The 21,421-nt window shown below is 43.2% G+C and overlaps 3 protein-coding genes across 5 annotated transcripts in view; 1 reads left to right on the top strand and 2 right to left on the bottom strand.

The window, feature by feature from the left end:
- Positions 1–6,677, bottom strand: part of LOC139569678 (CSC1-like protein 2) — a 92,665-nt gene extending 85,988 nt beyond the window's left edge. The window contains exon 1 of the mRNA XM_071391087.1: positions 6,393–6,677. The gene's annotated coding sequence lies outside the window, so the exon portion shown is untranslated. The remainder of the gene's footprint in view (positions 1–6,392) is intronic.
- Positions 6,678–6,860: 183 nt separating this feature from the next.
- On the top strand, positions 6,861–15,367 carry mrpl14 (mitochondrial ribosomal protein L14). 3 transcript variants are annotated; one of them, XM_071391342.1, is made up of 3 exons: positions 6,861–6,981; positions 7,217–7,326; positions 14,556–15,367. In XM_071391342.1, the coding sequence occupies exons 2-3, from the start codon at positions 7,253–7,255 to the stop codon at positions 14,920–14,922; spliced, it is 441 nt and encodes a 146-aa protein (XP_071247443.1). In that variant the 5' UTR covers positions 6,861–6,981; positions 7,217–7,252; the 3' UTR covers positions 14,923–15,367. The 3 variants fall into 3 exon arrangements, with proteins under 3 accessions (XP_071247443.1, XP_071247442.1, XP_071247444.1); XM_071391341.1 differs by having other exon boundaries at positions 6,880–6,937; XM_071391343.1 differs by having other exon boundaries at positions 6,938–6,976.
- Positions 15,368–16,725: 1,358 nt separating this feature from the next.
- Positions 16,726–21,421, bottom strand: part of LOC139569677 (calpain-1 catalytic subunit-like) — a 100,144-nt gene continuing 95,448 nt past the window's right edge. Inside the window, exon 23 of the mRNA XM_071391085.1 lies at positions 16,726–19,522. Coding sequence (XP_071247186.1) covers positions 19,496–19,522 — 27 coding nt within the window. The 3' untranslated portion in view covers positions 16,726–19,495. The remainder of the gene's footprint in view (positions 19,523–21,421) is intronic.

Genomic DNA, 21,421 nt, shown 5'->3' with positions numbered 1-21,421 from the left:
ATTAACCCACTTGACAATGATTGAGAAATTAAAAACATTGTTATTGAAATTAAACTGTTCTATGAAAATTTGGATATGAAAAAAAAAAATCACAACTGGCACACAGAACGGTGGAAACGGTCAGAATAAATTGTAAGCTTCCCCAAACTTCAAACTCACACACCGCCTATGAAGTCTTTATACAATTATTGCCTCCACGTTTCCATGGTGGGGTTTTGTCTGTAGGCTACTTAGAAGCAAGGTAAGACATGCCTCATAATATGAAAACAAACACTTCAGGTTTCTAACAATTAGGTTTGTTTTCAAAATGCATTCGACCTCCAGCTCACATTGTAAAGTGGTGGGTGACACGCTCTGATAGAATGTTGCCGGCACTTGAATGATGAATGGGAGGCGTTCTTCAATTACCAGTTGAGAAATAAAAATAGTAGCTCTTTTTTAAAATGTTGCACGCAATCGCATTTATAATTGTTGCGCAATGAACGGGCTTATAAAAGCACATGTTTTACTCCAGCAGCTGAGCAGGAGAAACCCCACTCAAACTAGGCTCTGTATGCTGTGCACGTGTGATAGTTACGTTGGATAAATAAGATACACGATGATTAATGAACATACAAAACAGGCCGATTTTAATTCTGCAAATGAACCTATAGACCAATAAGCACGAAGGTCAAATGTATTTACATAGACTGGCATTTACATCAATTAATAAAAAGCATTATTTTTGCATTTAGATATTTTTTCTCCCAGTAATTTTGCCCGGCAACAGTTTTATTTATTGGCCTTTCAATTATTTTAATTATAAAAAATAAAAAATAAAATTAGCCAAAAAGCTGTCTATTGCCAGCTAACGGAAACCCTGACAAGTCATTATGCATGCCAAACAATCACAGGCAGCCTAGGCAAATTGTGCACTGCTTCACGGGCTGTCGAAGGAGAGGTAACAGCCCCCCCCACCTCAGAGAGGCCCAGTTCATGAGCTCCATGAGAAGCTGTCGAAGGAGAGGTAACAGCCCCCCCACACCTCAGAGAGGCCCAGTTCATGAGCTCCATGAGAAGCAGATTTGAACTTAGAATTTTTTTTGTTGGAAATGTTGTTTATGCAACAAATGTTAGTGCATTGAATCATATCGCATCAATCCGTTCCTCTAATTCCTCAAACTAAATATTTTCAAACTAAAATGTATCGTTCAGGCCTCTACACTGAGCTTTAAAAAAAAAAAAAAATGTTTACATGGAGCCAACTTGAAAAATGTAGGTGGACAGTGAGAAGAAAATGAGATATTAAAGCTACCTTCAAAATTATTCGCAATTATCATTTATTCGGAGAAAAAAAAAAGTTTCCCATCATGATTTGTCGCAGATAAAGAAAGTTAGACAAAATAAAAATCCACCCGTCAAACGGATAACATTTGTCGATCTTTAGAAAAGTCATCCTACAGCTGCAATTTCAATATTTTTTTGCGACATCGCTTTTGTCGAATCAACCTGGGTCAATGGAAATCTGCCTATTGGCTCGTATTACTTGCATTTGGACAACTTTGTTTTTCTTGTTTGGAGAGTGTTACATTTGACTCTTTCCTTGTGTACATAGAGACAGTCAAGACTGTCAATAGATTACCATTGTCAATAGCCGCAGCCGTTTCTGATAGGCCAAGTCCTCATCAATTGACAATCTACTTTCCCTAGTTGCCTGCCTGGCTAGTAAAATACTTGCAATTTAACCTTTTTGTTTTGACAGTTTTGAGAGAGCGGCGTCATATTCATGATGGCACACGGTGGAGCAAAATGTTTTGATAAGACAAAACAAACGTTTCTTATTGCAACGTTCATATAGGCCCTTGTCGTTCACGGTTTCAGTCTGTTTTCATCTAGTGAATGCCGAATAACTACAACCCTGTAGGATCGACCCAGAGGAACCCAGAGGAACCGAGGAACCTTTAAAAAAGTATCAGAACGAGCAATGACAGGGTCCGCAATATCTCTATAGCGCTATATAAATAAAATGGTGTGTATCAATAGTATAGACAGTATACGAATAGAAAAGGTGTGTACAGCAGTAGTTCTATAGGATTAACCATGACTAGAATACAGTATTATACATATAAAGTGGGTAAAACAGTACGTAAACATTGTTAGTGACCAGTGTTCAAGGACTCTATATACATGAGGCAGCAGTCTCTAAAGTGCAAGGTAGAGTACCGGGCTGTAGCCAGCTAGTGATGGCGCTGGAGATAAACAGCTTCTACCAGTCTCCATCTGCTAGATGGTAGCAGAGTACCGGGCTGTAGCCAGCTAGTGATGGCACTGGAGATAAACAGCTTCTACCAGTCTCCATCTGCTAGATGGTAGCAGAGTACCGGGCTGTAGCCAGCTAGTGATGGCACTGGAGATAAACAGCTTCTACCAGTCTCCATCTGCTAGATGGTAGCAGAGTACCGGGCTGTAGCCAGCTAGTGATGGCACTGGAGATAAACAGCTTCTACCAGTCTCCATCTGCTAGATGGTAGCAGAGTACCGGGCTGTAGCCAGCTAGTGATGGCGCTGGAGATAAACAGCTTCTACCAGTCTCCATCTGCTAGATGGTAGCAGAGTACCGGGCTGTAGCCAGCTAGTGATGGCACTGGAGATAAACAGCTTCTACCAGTCTCCATCTGCTAGATGGTAGCAGAGTACCGGGCTGTAGCCAGCTAGTGATGGCACTGGAGATAAACAGCTTCTACCAGTCTCCATCTGCTAGATGGTAGCAGAGTACCGGGCTGTAGCCAGCTAGTGATGGCGCTGGAGATAAACAGCTTCTACCAGTCTCCATCTGCTAGATGGTAGCAGAGTACCGGGCTGTAGCCAGCTAGTGATGGCGCTGGAGATAAACAGCTTCTACCAGTCTCCATCTGCTAGATGGTAGCAGAGTACCGGGCTGTAGCCAGCTAGTGATGGCACTGGAGATAAACAGCTTCTACCAGTCTCCATCTGCTAGATGGTAGCAGAGTACCGGGCTGTAGCCAGCTAGTGATGGCACTGGAGATAAACAGCTTCTACCAGTCTCCATCTGCTAGATGGTAGCAGAGTACCGGGCTGTAGCCAGCTAGTGATGGCGCTGGAGATAAACAGCTTCTACCAGTCTCCATCTGCTAGATGGTAGCAGAGTACCGGGCTGTAGCCAGCTAGTGATGGCGCTGGAGATAAACAGCTTCTACCAGTCTCCATCTGCTAGATGGTAGCAGAGTACCGGGCTGTAGCCAGCTAGTGATGGCGCTGGAGATAAACAGCTTCTACTAGTCTCCATCTGCTAGATGGTAGCAGAGTACCGGGCTGTAGCCAGCTAGTGATGGCGCTGGAGATAAACAGCTTCTACCAGTCTCCATCTGCTAGATGGTAGCAGAGTACCGGGCTGTAGCCAGCTAGTGATGGCGCTGGAGATAAACAGCTTCTACCAGTCTCCATCTGCTAGATGGTAGCAGAGTACCGGGCTGTAGCCAGCTAGTGATGGCGCTGGAGATAAACAGCTTCTACCAGTCTCCATCTGCTAGATGGTAGCAGAGTACCGGGCTGTAGCCAGCTAGTGATGGCGCTGGAGATAAACAGCTTCTACCAGTCTCCATCTGCTAGATGGTAGCAGAGTATGTGAGCGGAGTGGAGAAAGGAGTGGAACATGCTCGATTTGACTGGAGCTTGGAGCGAGTTTCGCCAAAAGGTTGGAGCGTCGGCCTTCTCGCCCGCTCCAATTTCTCTCCAGTAGCGCTCACCTTACGAGCTCAGGGCATGCCCTGGCCCAGCATGCATCTGTAGTCTACTTGTGTGTTGCTTTAGCTACTGTCACAGAGTTCACTACATATTTCCATAAAGAAACTAAGTTCACAGAGTTCACCTGTGCTAAAACACACGGGTGAAAAATCAAGGTGACTTACAAAAGATGAGGAGGACCAAGAGCAAGTGAGGGAGTGTGGTGATGTTGTGTCCACAAGAATCATTGTGGAAGTTGAAAAGACAGGTATCTGAAAGCATGACGGTGTACATACTACATGCACATGCTAACAGAAAGTGTGCTCGCTAAGTGTGTCACAGTAGCAGTATTTATAAACAAAAAGTCGGATCTCTTAAAAGTTCCATTCATTTTCATTCTGTTATCTATATACACAATAGGCCATCATTGATTTGGGCCCAATAGGCAAGGCATATTACCTCCATTTTGATAGTTCTTTTACCTAAAATCCTTTAGACCTGCCTACAGAAAAATGGTTTTAAAAGAACTACACGTCCCAGAGTGGCCCAAATGGTGTTTAGCATCCCCAGTGGCTCTGCAGGCGCTGAAAGAGTATTCTCAGCTGCTGGCCTGCTCTCCAGGTACCATCGCATGAGCCTGAAGCCACAGACTCTGGCCAAACTCAATGTTTCTAAAAATGAATTCAAAAAGGCACTGTAGATGGAGGCTAATAAGACATTTTTTCATTTAAATTTGTATTTCATTCTAAGTAAGTCACAGCCTATATGTGCAACTTATCGACTACAATGATTTAATACAACTAAATGTTTAAATGCTGAGCGCTTAATGTCCCTGCCAGCCTGAAATGGTTCACAATTTATTTATTTGTAAATCAAATCAAATTGTATTTGTCACATACACATGTTTAGCACATGTTATTGTGGGTGTAGCGAAATGCTTGTATGCTACAGCCTTGAAATAATTGAAATAATATAGCCTAAATAATTAATTTCCGTTCCTTCTTAGTGTCCCTGTCTGTCTCCTGACCTATTTAGAGTGTGTATATGCTGTTGAACATGACATGTAGTTTATATGCTGTTGAATATGACATGTAGTTTATATGAAACAATGAGCGCTTCTTACATTCACCTTTTCCTCTTGTTTATGAAAATACTTTTCATTGAAATCATATGGTTTGGTTTCAATATTTCAAAACGAAATATTTCAAAACCAAGTCCAGGTAGTCACAAAAATTGATTGTGTTGGTTAAAATGTGATTTTAATAAATGGAGCGGCAGCCCTCCCCCCCAAAAATAAAATAATGTAGGGGTGTTGGACAAAACAATGTAATCGGAGAGTGGATTATCTCTAACAATGCAGAGTATCAAAGGCAATGGTACGTTTTCAACACGCCGCTTTACCCGCGCGTGTTCTGTCTCTGGCCCAATCCACCGGTTTCTGGGACAAATCAGACGCATTTTCACTCTAGAAATCGTCCTGGGAAGGTACTCAGATCCAGAGTCATTGCGGATAATAAACTAATGTCCGTGGGCGTGCCGTAGCAAGGAGTTTGGGTAACCGGGCCGTCTCATATTCAGCCTCTGTATCGGGGAATTGTCTGGACGTTCAAAGGAGCATTGGCTTCAGTAGCTCTGGTCCTGGGTGCTGGGTGTTAGTGAAGGAAGGCTCAGCATTAAAAAGCCGCACTAATGCCCTGGACCAGAAGTACAGTTCCTAGGCTACATCTGTTATTGGTTTCACTGGCAAATAGTACTAAATTATAGTAGCCTACTCAGCTATTCTCTCCTTCCTTGGCCTGAGAGCATTCCCATAGCATGAGTGACAGCCTGGGTACGGCTTTCCCCTCTCTGTCACTATGGGAACCCTGGCGAAACTGTCATATAAACTGCAGATTGGGCCTGTGCAATGACGAATAAAACGCATTGTTATCAAATAACATCTATTTTTTATTCACATGCTTCGTAAGCAACAGGTGTAGACGAACAGTGAAACGCTTATTTACGGGCCCTTCCCAACAATGCAGAGAGAAAGAACATGTAGAAATAGAGAACTAAAACAAGTAGTTAATAATGAAAGTAATAATAAATACACACCGAGTAACGGTAGCAGCACAAGACGAACCAGTGTGTGAACATTGTCAATTATAAGGATTAGGCCGTGTTAGCTAGCTATTATCATCACTAATCTGTGGATGAGCCATCTTCCAAACCATTGTCCTATTTGATTTAGGTTATAACGTTACTGTAGCTACCTTTCTTGGTCATCGATGGCATTGGTAGCTACAACTAAGGACACGCTGATTTAATGTACATTACAATAATCCTGAGCTGTCTGTCTTGCGTCTTTCTCTGTTTACTCTCTCACTGAGTAACGTTAGTCAACATAAGACATGTCTCACCCATTTTGTCTGTCAGATCCTTACGATATCGTAGATAGTTAACATGGCAAGGCTTGAGATGTTATCTAGTTACCTCGCTTGTTAAACCTAACGTTACCGTGCTATTTCACGAATTTACGTTTAACTAGACAGTAGCTTGCTAGATTTCTATCAAAAATTACGTTTTATGACAGTTTAAGATTTAGCTAGGTAGCTACCCAGCTAACGACTTTTACGTAGCTAACGCTGTGAAGGACTGTGATTCACGCCGCTGCACAGCGATGGATTTACCTGTTATTTGATAGGCAGTGGATTTTCCCAAACCAGTCAAGACAAGCGAACTCCACGATCCAAACGGTCAAAATCTTCGTATTATATCCAAGTCGTGTAGGATTCCCAGGTAGAAAATACAATATAGTCCCTCCAAATCATACGCACTCTTTCGATCTTCGTCAAAAACACGATAAGCAGGAGCTTAGTAGCTAACGCTAGCAAGTTACAAGCACAGCAGCTAACCAAGGCAGAAGAGTTGGATCGGATGAGGCGAGGTGCGTACCCATTGAAATGAACAGGGCGTACCAAAATCATAGACATAGGATAAATAGAACAGGTTCGTCACCCAGTGCGTTTTTATGACACATTACAATACATTTCCTCATGGCCCTTTTTTAATTGAATAATCAACTAAAATGGGACTATCATCTATAAAGTATCGACTATGAACTAACAAAAAGCTCTTATCAGAAGATACAAAATACAAAATAAATTTGGTGCGCATTTGGTCCTAAGCGTTTGGTAATCAGTTGGGTCGCTGTTTGATGACGTATTTGACATTGGTATGGAGCGCTCTTGAAAAGTTGCTAACTAGCTAGCTTGTAAGGTAGCTGCAATTATTCTATTTTATCTAGCAAAAATCAGAAACACGTAGCTACATACATAAACATACGATGTGGTAAAGCTTAGATATAGCGAAATTAGTAGCTTTCATTTGAAACTTGCTTTAATAACCCATGCTTGTCGGTTCAATTACTAGATAGCTAGCTAGCAATGTTAACTAGCTGACCATTTGCAAAACGATGCATGCATAGTTAGCTAACCTCTTCTCTTCTCACAAGGTCCAACCTCTGAGGTATAACAAGAAGGGTCCATCCATGGCTCTTATTTCAAGATCATGCAGTGGGTTCCTTGCCCAACTGTCATCACTGACGCATCACAAGGCTTTCAGGTGACAATTTGTTTTTGATATATAAGTTACCTGCCTACAGTGTGTATATCTGTTAGCCCCTGTCACACACTGTACTGTGTTTGCTACCTACACAGATTGTACACCAAATAGTAAAAGTTACAAAAACAAAACTTATGAACGGGAACTTTTATTTAACTAGGCAAGTCAATTATGAAAATTCTTATTTACAATGACGGCCTAAAAGCACACATAGTACACAGAACAGATTTACCGCTTCCTAGACTTGCTTTCAATGCTAATGACCGATCTATAACTCAAATTTCTGTGTGTGTTTGTTGGGTCACCAAAAAAGTTACATATTGCAGCTTTAATATTAAAAATACGTTCATTACTCCTAAAAAAGGTCTAAATAAAAATGTACAAGCAACTGTCACCAAAGCCCCATATACTATCCACCACTGCAACCTGTACGCTCTCGTTGGCTGGCCCTCGCTTCATACTCGTCGCCAAACCCACTGGCTCCAGGTCATCTACAAGACCCTGCTAGGTAAAGTCCCCCCTTATCTCAGCTCGCTGGTCACCATAGCAGCACGCGCTCCAGCAAGTATATCTCTCTGGTCACCCCCAAAACCAATTCTTCCTTTGGCCGCCTCTCCTTCCAGTTCTCTGCTGCCAATGACTGGTATGAACTACAAAAATCTCTGAAACTGGAAACACTTACCTCCCTCACTAGCTTTAAGCACCAGCTGTCAGAGCAGCTCACATATTACTGCACCTGTACATAGCCCAAACAACGACCTCTCCCCCTACTGTATTTATTTATTTATTTTGCTCCTTTGCACTCCAATATTTCTATCTTTACTTTGCACATTCTCCCACTGCAAATCTACCATTCCAGTGTTTTACTTGCTATATTGTATTTACTTCGCCACCATGGCCTTTTTTTTGCCTTTACCTCCCTTCTCACCTCATTTTCTCACATTGTATATACTTATTTTTTCTACTGTATTATTGACTGTATGTTTGTTTTACTCCATGTGTAACTCTGTGTTGTTGTATGTGTCGAACTGCTTTGCTTTATCTTGGCCAGGTCCCAATTGTAAATGAGAACTTGTTCTCAACTTGCCTACCTGGTTAAATAAAAATGGCTGCTTCCTGGGTTTAAAGGAGATTTGCCCCACCTACCTCCTGCAAGGCCAGATTCTGTTTGGCGTAGCTCTTGATCGTGACCCAGTTCCATTACATTTAGGGCTGTCCCCTACAAAAAAAAAATCTTGGTAGACTGACAATTGTCTGTTCTTTCAACCAATCGATTGCTCAACAAAAAAAAACACGTATTTTTACATATATAGAAATACCCTATGTGCTTAAATAAAATCAACTATATGCACTGAGCGTGTCTGATGCTTTAAGCTTACGGTTTTATGCCTCAAGAGGGAGCCAGAGATCCAGACCCAGCTATTCTCCTCCCACTCCTGCTGGCTTTTTGCAGATTCTGCCATTACTCTCCTAAATTTGCTGGTAATAGGCTACACGAGGAGTCGGTAATCTTCCTCATGTGGAATGCCAATTTATCTTACGCGTCCTACCGATCTGCGTGCCTGTTATGAAACCGTTTCATTTACTTTATAATGATGTCTTCACGTGTCAAAATCATTGTCATGTGGTTAATCAAAATTCTATGAAAATGATACAAACCTAACAAGTAACTTCTATTGTAAACAGTCTACCTAAAGCCAACAAATAAAAACATTGCAGCCTGCAGGTAGAAAATATCCTGATTTAAAAAATATATAAATCACATTGGCTACACATGGCCTGTCTGCAATGAACTTGAAACATTGTATTAACTTGGGTCTGGCCCAAAGCTTGCACTAGAGAACTTGCGTAAGGGATAAGAAGCAGTGCTTGACTTGGGCAGGAGCTCATCGGAGCTGAGTACTGGCACCTCACATTCTACTGCCTGAGCTCCTGTTCCTCTTATAAAATGTTAGCTCAAAAGTATTGTGGAGCTACTGCACCTAAATATAAACAGTACCAGCACCCAAAATGAGTACCGGAACCTATTTCAGTCCAAGTAAAGCACTGATAAGAAGCCTATTTTATGACGTTTCCACTGGATCAGAGCTTGACATTGTTCCCTTTTCACGCTGAGTAGTTATTGAAAGGGAGAAAGCTGGAAAGATCTTTCAAATACATTGAGGAATTACTGTAGTTCTAAATCGACGTAAAAACAGACTTTGTTTACTTGAGGTGAAGAACACATTACTTTGAGAAGCTCCACAACTCAGTGGTGGTGCGTTAAGCCAATCAGAAATACGATCAGATCCCCAAATGGGCACATTTATACGCCTACATTTGCCCCGCTGGCCAGGGAGTCTATAGGACTACTTCTGTGCGTGTGCGTCCTTACACAACATTGACAGGAGCGCGCCGAACAAAAGACAATGACTAAATTGACAGAACTCGTAAATGGAATTAAATTAACCAAAACTTGTTTCTCACTGGTGTAGCATAGGTTGTGCACTCTGCAAACAATTGTGTTTCACTCCCACAATAAGAACAGGAAGACTGGAATAATATTGAATGCATTAAAATAAATGACCGCATTGTATATTAGGAATGAATGGTACATGTTCTACTGGTGAAATATGTCATGGGGAATTGATATACGCAAACAATTCACACAATGAAGTTACGAAACAATGAATGTGCACAAATTGTCGGGAGAGAAGTGCATTCTGTAGAGAGAAGTGCATTGTGCATCTGGGCGCATGGTCAATCCGACGGCAGCATTGGACGTGCAGTATTTACGGTGATACGGCCTCAGCAGAAGTCAGGGCATTCATACTTCTTGCACTTCACAGAGCAGTGCAGAACTGTTGTCAAGGAAGTGAGTTTGTGTTTATACAGGATGTACCGCCCCCACATACTGTCAACCAATCATGTCAATGCGGAGCTATACAGAGCCCCCCCCCCCCCCCCCCCGCCCGCATTGTTACATTTGGGAGGCTCATGGCGATGTGGTACAGAGCTGGATTTGGCCTCTGGAGTTTCCTCAATTGAGTCACACCCTCAATATTGAGCCTCCAAACACATTTTTGAATAAATCATAAATTGGCTTTTAGTCTAGGCCTCTGCAATGGATTAGATAACTGATATGGGCGAAAATATACAGTACCAGTCAAAAGTTTGGCACACCTACTCATTCCAGTTTTTTTCTTTATTTTTACTATTTTCTACGTTGTATAATAATAGTGAAGACATCAAAACACATATGGAATCCTGTAGTAAGTGTTACACAAAAATATATTTGAGATTCTTCAAAGTAGCCACCCTTTACCTTAACAGCTTTGCACACTCTTGGCATTCCCTCAACCAGCTTCATGAGTTAGTCACCTGGAATGCATTTCAGTTAACAGGTGTGCCTAATTAAATGTTAATGTTGAATTTATTTCCTTCTTAATGCGTTTGAGCCAATCAGTTGTGTTGTGACAAGGTAGGTGTGGTATACAGAAGATAGCCGTATTTGGTAAAAGACCAAGTCCATATTATGGCAAGGACAGCTCAAATAAGCGAAAGTCCATAATTATTTTAAGACATGTCAGTCAAAGAACTTTGAAAGTTTCTTCAACTGCAAAAACCATCAAGCGCTATGATGAAACTGGCTCTCATGGGGGAAAGGGGGATACCTAGTCACTTTTACAACTGAATGCATTCAACTGAAATGTCTTCTGCATTTAACCCAACCCCTCTGAATCAGAGAGGTGCGGGGGGCTGCCTTAATCTACATCCATATCATCGGCGCCCGGGGAACAGTTAACTGCCTTGTTCAGGGGCAGAACGACAGATTTTTACCTTGTCAGCTCGGGGCTTCGATCCAGCAACCTTTCGGTTACTGGCCCAATACTCCTACCTGCCAGGCCACCTTCCGCATGAGGACCGCCACATAAAAGGAAGACCCAGAGTTACCTCTGCTGCAGAGGATAAGTTAATTAGTTACCAGCCTCAGAAATTGCAGCCCAAATAAATGCTTCGGAGTTCAAGTAACAGACACATCTCAACATCAACTGTTCAGAGGAGACTGTGTGAATCAGGCCTTCATGGTTAAATTGCTGGAAAGAAACCACTACTAAAGGACACCAATAAGAAGAAGAGAATTGCTTGGGCCAAGAAGCTCGAGCAATGGACATTAGACCGGTGGAAATCTGTCCTTTGGTCTGATGAGTCCAAATGTGAGATTTTTGGTTCCAACCGCTGTGTCTTTGTGAGACACAGAGTAGGTGAACGGATGATATCCGCATTTGTGGTTCCCACCGTGAAGCATGGAGGAGGAGGTGTGATGGTGGGGGGGTGCTTTGCTGGTGACACTGTCTGTGATTTATTTAGAATTCAAGACGCACTTAACCAGCATGGCTACCATAGCATTCTGCAGCTATACGCCATCCCATCTGATTTGGTCTTAGTGGGACTATCATTTGTTTTTCAACAAGACAATGATGCAACATACCTCCAGGCAGTGTAAGTGTTATTTGATCAAGATGGAGAGTGATGGAGTGCGGCATCAGTTGACCTGGCCTCCAAATCCCTCAACCAAATTGAGATGAGTTGGACCACAGAGGGAAAGAAAAGCATCCAACAAGGGCTCAGCATATGTGGGAACTCCTTCAAGACTTTTGGAAAAGCATTCCAGGTGACTACCTAATTTCTCTGGTTGAGAGAATGCCAAGAGTGTGCAAAGCTGTCATCAAAGGGTGGCTACTTTGAAGAATATAAAATATATTTTGATTTGTTTAACACTTTTTAGTTACTACATGATTCCGTATGTGTTATTTCATAGTTTGTCTTCACTATTATTCTACAATGTAGAAAAAGAAAGAAAGAAAAACCCTGGAATGAGAAGGTGTCCAAACTTTTGACTGGTACTGTTATCTACAGGAATAAGACAGATCCTGTTTGAGTGTTTAATAGCCTACTGATTCCGTGAGCACCAAGCCTCACGCAACCACATGTCAAGTAAACAATTTCACAAATTCTGTTTTCATCTTTGCTCTGCTGTAATAAACAGCTTTACACTTGTTGTTAGAACAGCCTCTCTGGTATTTATTTATATTTATTTAATGTTCAAATTGTCCAAAAATAACAACGCTCCTTTGTCTTGATCTCCTTATTATTATTATTATTATTATTATCCATATGATAATGACATTACTTATATCATTAGTAGACTTAGTATGGCAGCCTGGTATAACCATCATGCATGTCATTATCATTAGTAGACTTAGTATAGCAGCCTTGTATAACCATCATGCATGTCATTATCATTAGTAGACTTAGTATAGCAGCCTTGTATAACCAGCATGCATGTCATTATCATTAGTAGACTTAGTATAGCAGCCTTGTATAACCAGCATGCATGTCATTATCATTAGTAGACTTAGTATAGCAGCCTGGTATAACCATCATGTCATTATCATTAGTAGACTTAGTATAGCAGCCTTGTATAACCATCATGGAGCTGTTGGGCTAAGAGCACATCCTGTTTAGTCTTGATACCGTAACTTCCTTAGGCCTATATTTCAATATTTATATAGTCAGAAATCACTTACTGTCTCAATCAATGAGAGAAGATTTGAAATAGACACGATGTCGGCGTACACATTGTTGCATTACTTCATGGAGCAAAAATCTATTGATTTTAATAATGAACGTTTTTTCTAAATTCAAACAAACCACCTGCTACTAGACATGGCCATTTTAGAAGCTCCGTGATTGGTCTTTTAATAACGGAACGCTGGTCCCTTTTAATAACGGAACGCTGGTCCCTTTTAATAACGGAACGCTGGTCCCTTTTTAATAACGGAACGCTGGTCCCTTTTTAATAACGGAACGCTGGTCCCTTTTAATAACGGAACGCTGGTCCCTTTGAATAACGGAACGCTGGTCCCTTTGAATAACGGAACGCTGGTCCCTTTTTAATAACGGAACGCTGGTCCCTTTTAAGAACGGAACGCTGGTCCCTTTTTAAGAACGGAACGCTGGTCCCTTTTTAATAACGGAACGCTGGTCCCTTTTTAATAACGGAACGCTGGTCCCTTTTTAATAACGGAACGCTGGTCCCTTTTTAATAACGGAACGCTGGTCCCTTTTTAATAACGGAACGCTGGTCCCTTTTTAATAACGGAACGCTGGTCCCTTTTTAATAACGGAACGCTGGTCCCTTTTTAATAACGGAACGCTGGTCCCTTTTTAATAACGGAACGCTGGTCCCTTTTTAATAACGGAACGCTGGTCCCTTTTTAATAACGGAACGCTGGTCCCTTTTTAATAACGGAACGCTGGTCCCTTTTTAATAACGGAACGCTGGTCCCTTTTTAATAACGGAACGCTGGTCCCTTTTTAATAACGGAACGCTGGTCCCTTTTTAATAACGGAACGCTGGTCCCTTTTTAATAACGGAACGCTGGTCCCTTTTTAATAACGGAACGCTGGTCCCTTTTTAATAACGGAACGCTGGTCCCTTTGAATAACGGAACGCTGGTCCCTTTGAATAACGGAACGCTGGTCCCTTTGAATAACGGAAAGCTGGTCCCTTTGAATCACGGAACGCTGGTCCCTTTGAATAACGGAACGCTGGTCCCTTTGAATAACGGAACGCTGGTCCCTTTGAATAACGGAACGCTGGTCCCTTTTTAATAACGGAACGCTGGTCCCTTTTTAATAACGGAACGCTGGTCCCTTTTTAATAACGGAACGCTGGTCCCTTTGAATAACGGAACGCTGGTCCCTTTGAATAACGGAACGCTGGTCCCTTTGAATAACGGAACGCTGGTCCCTTTGAATAACGGAACGCTGGTCCCTTTGAATAACGGAACGCTGGTCCCTTTTAATAATGTTTACATACTGTTTTGCCCACTTCATATGTATATACTGTATTCTAGTCAAGGCTCATCCTATTCAGCTATTTCTCTACATATACTATTCTTCAGATATACAGTGCTACATACATATTCTACCATGTACTGTCCATTTATAGTCTATACATACACATATATTTAGACTCTGGACTGACGTTGCTAGTCCTAATATTTCTTAATTTCGTTATTTAACTTGTTAGTTGCCACTGTTGGAGCTAGGAACCAAGCATTTTGCTTCGCCCGCATTAACATCTGCTAAACATGTGTATGTGATTTGAATGACTTGTAGTCTTGGCCATAGTGAGTATATTCTTCTGATATCATCTCTCTCTCTCTCTCTCTCTCTCGTAGTGTGTCAGCAGCCGCCACAGCCATCCAGAAGATGACCAGGGTACGTGTTGTTGACAACAGTCCACTGGGTAATACCCCGTGGCACCGCTCGCCTAGAGTCATCCACGTGTACACCAAGAATGGAGTGGGAAAGGTGGGCGACCGCGTTCTACTGGCCATCAAGGGAGGGAAGAAAAAAGCTCTTATCGTTGGACACAAGATGCCCGGAGAGCGGATGAACCCGCGTTTTGACTCCAACAACGTTGTCCTGATTGAAGACAACGGTAACCCTACGGGAACTAGAATTAAAGTTCCACTACCGACACACTTGCGCAAAATGGAAGGAGATTATTCCAAACTGTTGGCCATAGCTAGCAGGTTTGTGTAGTACTGTAACAGCAGGTCCTTCGTTAATAGCTAGCAGGTTTGTGTAGTACTGTAACAGCAGGTCCTTCGTTAATAGCTAGCAGGTTTGTGTAGTACTGTAACAGCAGGTCCTTCGTTAATAGCTAGCAGGTTTGTGTAGTACTGTAACAGCAGGTCCTTCGTTAATAGTTGTGATGACAGCCGTCGTGTCCTCGTACAGGATCAAGTCCTATGGGGGTGATTCCTAACACATTTTCTCCCATTGAAATCAACGTATGACTAAGTGAAAAATTGACTTTAAGTGGGCTGTGTGCCCCTATGTTAGTCAATGGAAATATCTCCACACATGTTATTGGTAATGAAACCATGTTATGGCCTGTTGTCAATGTATCAGACCTTTTTTCTCCACAAAGTCTCATGTCATTTATGTTTGTTTTGATAAATAAAATGTACATCATTCAAATGAACATCTTTGTTATTCCTCGCTGTAATTCTAGGGCCGGTTTCCCGGACACAGGTGAGCGTTGTCCTGGACAATAAAGTTCAATAGAGAATCTGAATTTAATCTTCCACAGTATGTAGTCCAAGACTATGCCTTTTTTTTTAAATCTTTTTTTTTTGGTGTCCAGGAAAATGTCCACCTCGAGGAAGATCTAGGTGAAATATGTTCATCACAGCCTACTGTTCAAACTACTGCACATTCTAACAGGTGGGACTAATAATTATGCCTCAACTACCCTTTTGCCCTCTGCATGTTATGTAATTACAGTAGTTAACATACTGTTCCCAAATGAATGCCGGTTAATTTAATTCCTCTTTGTATCCTTTCTTGAGAACATTTCCACTACATGGAACATTCCGATAGAAATATGTTGTGTAGAACGAGCAAGGCACTTACATGGAACATTCAGATAGAAATATGTTGTGTAGAACGAGCAAGGCACTTACATGGAACATTCAGATAGAAATATGTTGTGTAGAACGAGCAAGGCACTACATGGAACATTCAGTTAGAAATATGTTGTGTAGAACGAGCAAGGCTCTACATGGAACATTCCGATAGAAATATGTTGTGTAGAACGAGCAAGGCACTACATGGGAACATTCAGATAGAAATAGGTTGTGTAGAATGAGCAAGGCACTACATGGAACATTCAGATAGAAATATGTTGTGTAGAACGAGCAAGGCACTACATGGGAACATTCAGATAGAAATATGTTGTGTAGAACGAGCAAGGCACTTACATGGAACATTCAGATAGAAATATGTTGTGTAGAACGAACAAGGCTCTGACATATAGAATAAAGATTCACGGCACCTCTTTGCTTGGGGACCAGACGGTGAATTTGATTCTGGAAAATGGACCTCTCGCGTCCTTTACAAGCCGGAATGTTAAAGGAAATCATATTTGAACTTACTCTGCCAATTTGTCTGTGGTGTTGGTCCTTCAGCTGCTTGAATTTTGAGACGTCTCCAAAATAAAGTCTAGTTTACCCCACTTTGTTAGAGCGCCGGTACTGCAGTTAATGTCTATCACCTGGCGCACAACCATGTAAACACCTGCAAGATTTTGGTTAGTGGCAGCCCAATTCAGATGTTCTTTTTTTTTCTCTTCACTAATTGTTCTTTTGACCAATCGGATCAGCTCTGAAATAGATAAAATGTAATGAATCAAAAGACTGATTAGTTTCACCTTCAGGACCAGTTTTATATCTAGGTCATTTATATCTAGGTCAAATATGTTCATTTCTACTGTGTGTGTGAACTTGATGAAAGCCATGCCTCTTATGATTGTAAATGTCAAGAGTTTCAAAGACCATAAAGTACAGTGTTCACTCCCAGGAGTTAACGTGTATTTATTGAAGGCACACCCTACATTCACAATCCCTAGCTTTTGCAGACAGGATTGACACAATCAGAACTTTTCAAACAGCAACATGTAGATATTAGATGCAATCAGAAAAACATTGCGATAAAACATCAAGTGATCTTATTTACTCATTTGAAATAAGTTCTAAAATGTAAAGAATAGGGAGAGGCATCTTGTTAGTACAGTAGATATTGATGGATTTAATTATGTTGAACTCCTCGCATTGCTTCCTTTGGTCTTATTGATCATTCATAGAGACAACTCAAATACATTAACCATCCCTTTAATTCAATCCACTCAAATACATTAACCATCCCTTTAATCCAATCCACTCAAATACATTTTACCCAATGAAAATTAGATTAACCATCCCTTTAATCCAATCCACTCAAATACATTTTACCCAATGAAAATTAGATTAACCATCCCTTTAATCAAGTCCACTCAAATACATTTTACCCAATGAAAATTAGATCAACCATCCCTTTAATCTGCATTGTAATCCAATCCACGTGGTCCCAGTCTCTAAAATATTATCCAATATGAGATGTTTTAAACCCCCCAAAAAACGATGATTTGTTATTTGTCAGTTATACTTTTCTTCAGTTTAATAACTAAAATACAGTATTTCCTCATATACAGTAACTTTCTACAACTGCAGTACCGTGATCGCCACACTGAGACTCTTCAATACTTCCACCTAGTGGGCATAGTCAAATAATGTCCTCAAATATCAGCTGTGGTTAAAAATAAATCTAATGTTTGTGGGAATAAGACAAATTATATTACCCAGAACACTGCAATAATTGAAGATCCTTCATATCTCACAAAATAATAAACCTAAACATCTAACGAGAAGTATCTTTGACAACGTTGTTGACAGAACCTCGGTGAGTGAGTCTCCCAGATGTACTATCTGTTAATATTCCCATAACACCCCACGGTGGGTCAACCAGGTGATGAAACAGTTCACGTGCACTACACAGCAAAAAGACAAACAGACTTGATCCTCTTCAGTTCAACTAATGTGATTTTAAAAAACGTGGTTCCTTACAGCCACACTGATGCTTCGTGCTCTGACCCATGCTGTTTACAGACGGCTCTAGAAGGGCCGGGACGATACCAGTATGGCTCATTAGTATCGTGCATCTCGCTTTGTTTACAGACAGATCTACAATTCCACAGTGAATAAAATGTTTTTAAAAAAACAAAAACAATTCTAACATTTTGCATAGGTAACCCCGTAGCATGGGGTATGTGTGGTCTTTAGCTTGGTCGGAGGGTCTCGCCCTGCATTACATGGCTAGTAGAACCCTCACTGCTATATGGGGTTAGCTGAGGGGGGTGAGGGGCCGTGCTGTACTGTAGCTGGAGGGGTGAGGGGCCATGCTGTACTGTAGCTGGAGGGGTGAGGGGCCGTGCTGTACTGTAGCTGGAGGGGTGAGGGGCCGTGCTGTACTGTAGCTGGAGGGGTGAGGGGCCATGCTGTACTGTAGCTGGAGGGGTGAGGGGCCGTGCTGTACTGTAGCTGGAGGGGTGAGGGGCCGTGCTGTACTGTAGCTGGAGGGGTGAGGGGCCATGCTGTACTGTAGCTGGAGGGGTGAGGGGCCGTGCTGTACTGTAGCTGGAGGGGTGAGGGGCCATGCTGTACTGTAGCTGGAGGGGTGAGGGGCCGTGCTGTACTGTAGCTGGAGGGGTGAGGGGGGTGAGGGGCCATGCTGTACTGTAGCTGGAGGGGTGAGGGGCCGTGCTGTACTGTAGCTGGAGGGGTGAGGGGCCATGCTGTACTGTAGCTGGAGGGGTGAGGGGGGTGAGGGGCCATGCTGTACTGTAGCTGGAGGGGTGAGGGGCCATGCTGTACTGTAGCTAGGGGGGTGAGGGGCCATGCTGTACTGTAGCTAGGGGGGTGAGGGGCCATGCTGTACTGTAGCTGGAGGGGTGAGGGGGGTGAGGGGCTGTGCTGTACTGTAGCTGGAGGGGTGAGGGGGGTGAGGGGCCATGCTGTACTGTAGCTGGAGGGGTGAGGGGGGTGAGGGGCCGTGCTGTACTGTAGCTAGGGGGGTGAGGGGCCATGCTGTACTGTAGCTAGGGGGGTGAGGGGCCATGCTGTACTGTAGCTGGAGGGGTGAGGGGGGTGAGGGGCCGTGCTGTACTGTAGCTAGGGGGGTGAGGGGCCATGCTGTACTGTAGCTAGGGGGGTGAGGGGCCATGCTGTACTGTAGCTAGGGGGGTGAGGGGCCATGCTGTACTGTAGCTGGAGGGGTGAGGGGGGTGAGGGGCTGTGCTGTACTGTAGCTGAGGGGTGGGTGAGGGGGCTTGCTGTAGTGTAGTTGGCAGGCTGAGGGGGGGTGGGTCAGGGTGTGCTGTAGTGTAGTTGGCAGGCTGAGGGGGGGTGGGTCAGGGTTTGCTGTAGTATAGATGGCAGGAGTAACTGATCCACACTATAGGGCCAAACTGAGCCAAACTGAACAGGGCTGGTTATTCTTTCACCATAGTAGCTGGAACCATGCTGGAAAGGACCATGGAGAAATAAAATATCTGAGTCAGTACAGTACAGGTCAGCCCTATAGTTCAGATCAGGCAGAGGAAGATAAAGGCAAGGAAGGTACGCATGGTTTCAGGGAAGGGGCTACAGTAGATCTATATGAGCCCAGTGAAGAGGCACTTTGCCGGGGCACGTTGGCTGTTCGGTCTGTCCCTCTCCTGGGAGAAAACTGGTCCTCTTCAACCACACATGGTCATATACAGCCACTGAATACGTACAGGAAGAAGAGAGAAAGAGAGAGGCCGATGGACAGAGAAGAGAGAAAGAGGCCGATGGACAGAGAGGAGAGAGAGATGGACAGAGATTTGATTTAGGGAGAGATGGACAGAGAGGAGAGAGAGATGGACAGAGAGGAAAGAAAGAGATGGACAGAGAGGCGTGAAAGAGAGACAGATGGACAGAGAGGAAAGAAAGAGAGAGACCGGCGGACAGAGAGGAGAGAAAGAGAGACCGGTGGACAGAGAGGAGAGAAAGAGAGAGTCCGGTGGACAGAGGAGAGAAAGAGAGACCGGTGGACAGAGGAGAGAAAGAGAGACCGGTGGACAGAGAGGAAAGAAAGAGAGAGACCGGCGGACAGAGGAGAGAAAGAGAGACCGGTGGACAGAGAGGAAAGAAAGAGAGAGACCAGTGGACAGAGGAGAGAAAGAGAGTGACCGGTAGACAGAGATGAGAGATGGACAGAGATTTGATTTAGGGAGAGATGGACAGAGAGGAGAGAAAGAGAGATGGACAGAGAAGAGAGGAAGATAGATGGACAGAGAGGAGAGAAGTTAGACACTAGACCACAGGCTGCTAAAATGCATGGCTGTTTGTAGAGAATGATCCAGGACCCACCTCAGAGATATTCACCTCAGATCCAGGACCCACCTCAGAGATATTCACCTCAGATCCAGGACCCACCTCAGAGATATTCACCTCAGATACAGGACCCACCTCAGAGATATTCACCTCAGATACAGGACCCACCTCAGAGATATTCATCTCAGATCCAGGACCCACCTCAGTGATATTCATCTCAGATCCAGGACACACCTCAGAGATATTCATCGCAGATACAGGACCCACCTCAGAGATATTCATCTCAGATACAGGACCCACCTCAGAGATATTCATCTCAGATCCAGGACCCACCTCAGAGATATTCATCTCAGATGAAGGACCCACCTCAGATCCAGGACCCACCTCATAGATTCATCTCAGAAGAAGGACCCACCTCAGATCCAGAACCCACCTCAGATCCAGGACCCACCTCAGAGATATTCATCTCAGATCCAGGACCCACCTCAGAGATATTAATCTCAGATACAGGACCCACCTCAGAGATATTCATCTCAGATCCAGGACCCACCTCAGAGATATTCATCTCAGATACAGGACCCACCTCAGATCCATTCATCTCAGATACAGGACCCACCTCAGAGATATTCACCTCAGATCCAGGACCCACCTCAGAGATATTCACCTCAGATACAGGACCCACCTCAGAGATATTCACCTCAGATACAGGACCCACCTCAGAGATATTCATCTCAGATCCAGGACCCACCTCAGAGATATTCATCTCAGATACAGGACCCACCTCAGAGATATTCATCTCAGATACAGGACCCACCTCAGAGATATTCATCTCAGATACAGGACCCACCTCAGAGATATTCATCTCAGATCCAGGACCCACCTCAGTGATATTCATCTCAGATCCAGGACCCACCTCAGAGATATTCATCTCAGATACAGGACCCACCTCAGAGATATTCATCTCAGATCCAGGACCCACCTCAGTGATATTCATCTCAGATACAGGACCCACCTCATAGATTCATCTCAGAAGAAGGACCCACCTCAGATCCAGAACCCACCTCAGATCCAGGACCCACCTCAGAGATATTCATCTCAGATACAGGACCCACCTCAGAGATATTCATATCAGATACAGGACCCACCTCAGAGATATTCATCTCAGATACAGGACCCACCTCAGAGATATTCATCTCAGATACAGGACCCACCTCAGAGATATTCATCTCAGATACAGGACCCACCTCAGATCCATTCATCTCAGATACAGGACCCACCTCAGAGATATTCATCTCAGATACAGGACC

Source organism: Salvelinus alpinus, chromosome 3 (genome assembly GCF_045679555.1).
Source record: "Salvelinus alpinus chromosome 3, SLU_Salpinus.1, whole genome shotgun sequence".
NCBI classification, from domain to species: Eukaryota; Metazoa; Chordata; class Actinopteri; order Salmoniformes; family Salmonidae; genus Salvelinus; species Salvelinus alpinus.
This window is presented reverse-complemented; position numbering and strand designations above follow the sequence as displayed.

Bases quoted from the DNA above. Each gene is read 5' to 3' on its own strand.
- mrpl14 (XM_071391341.1), top strand. The intron at 7,327-14,555 runs GTGACAATTTGT...TCTCTCTCGTAG, and splicing joins ACGCATCACAAGGCTTTCAG to TGTGTCAGCAGCCGCCACAG.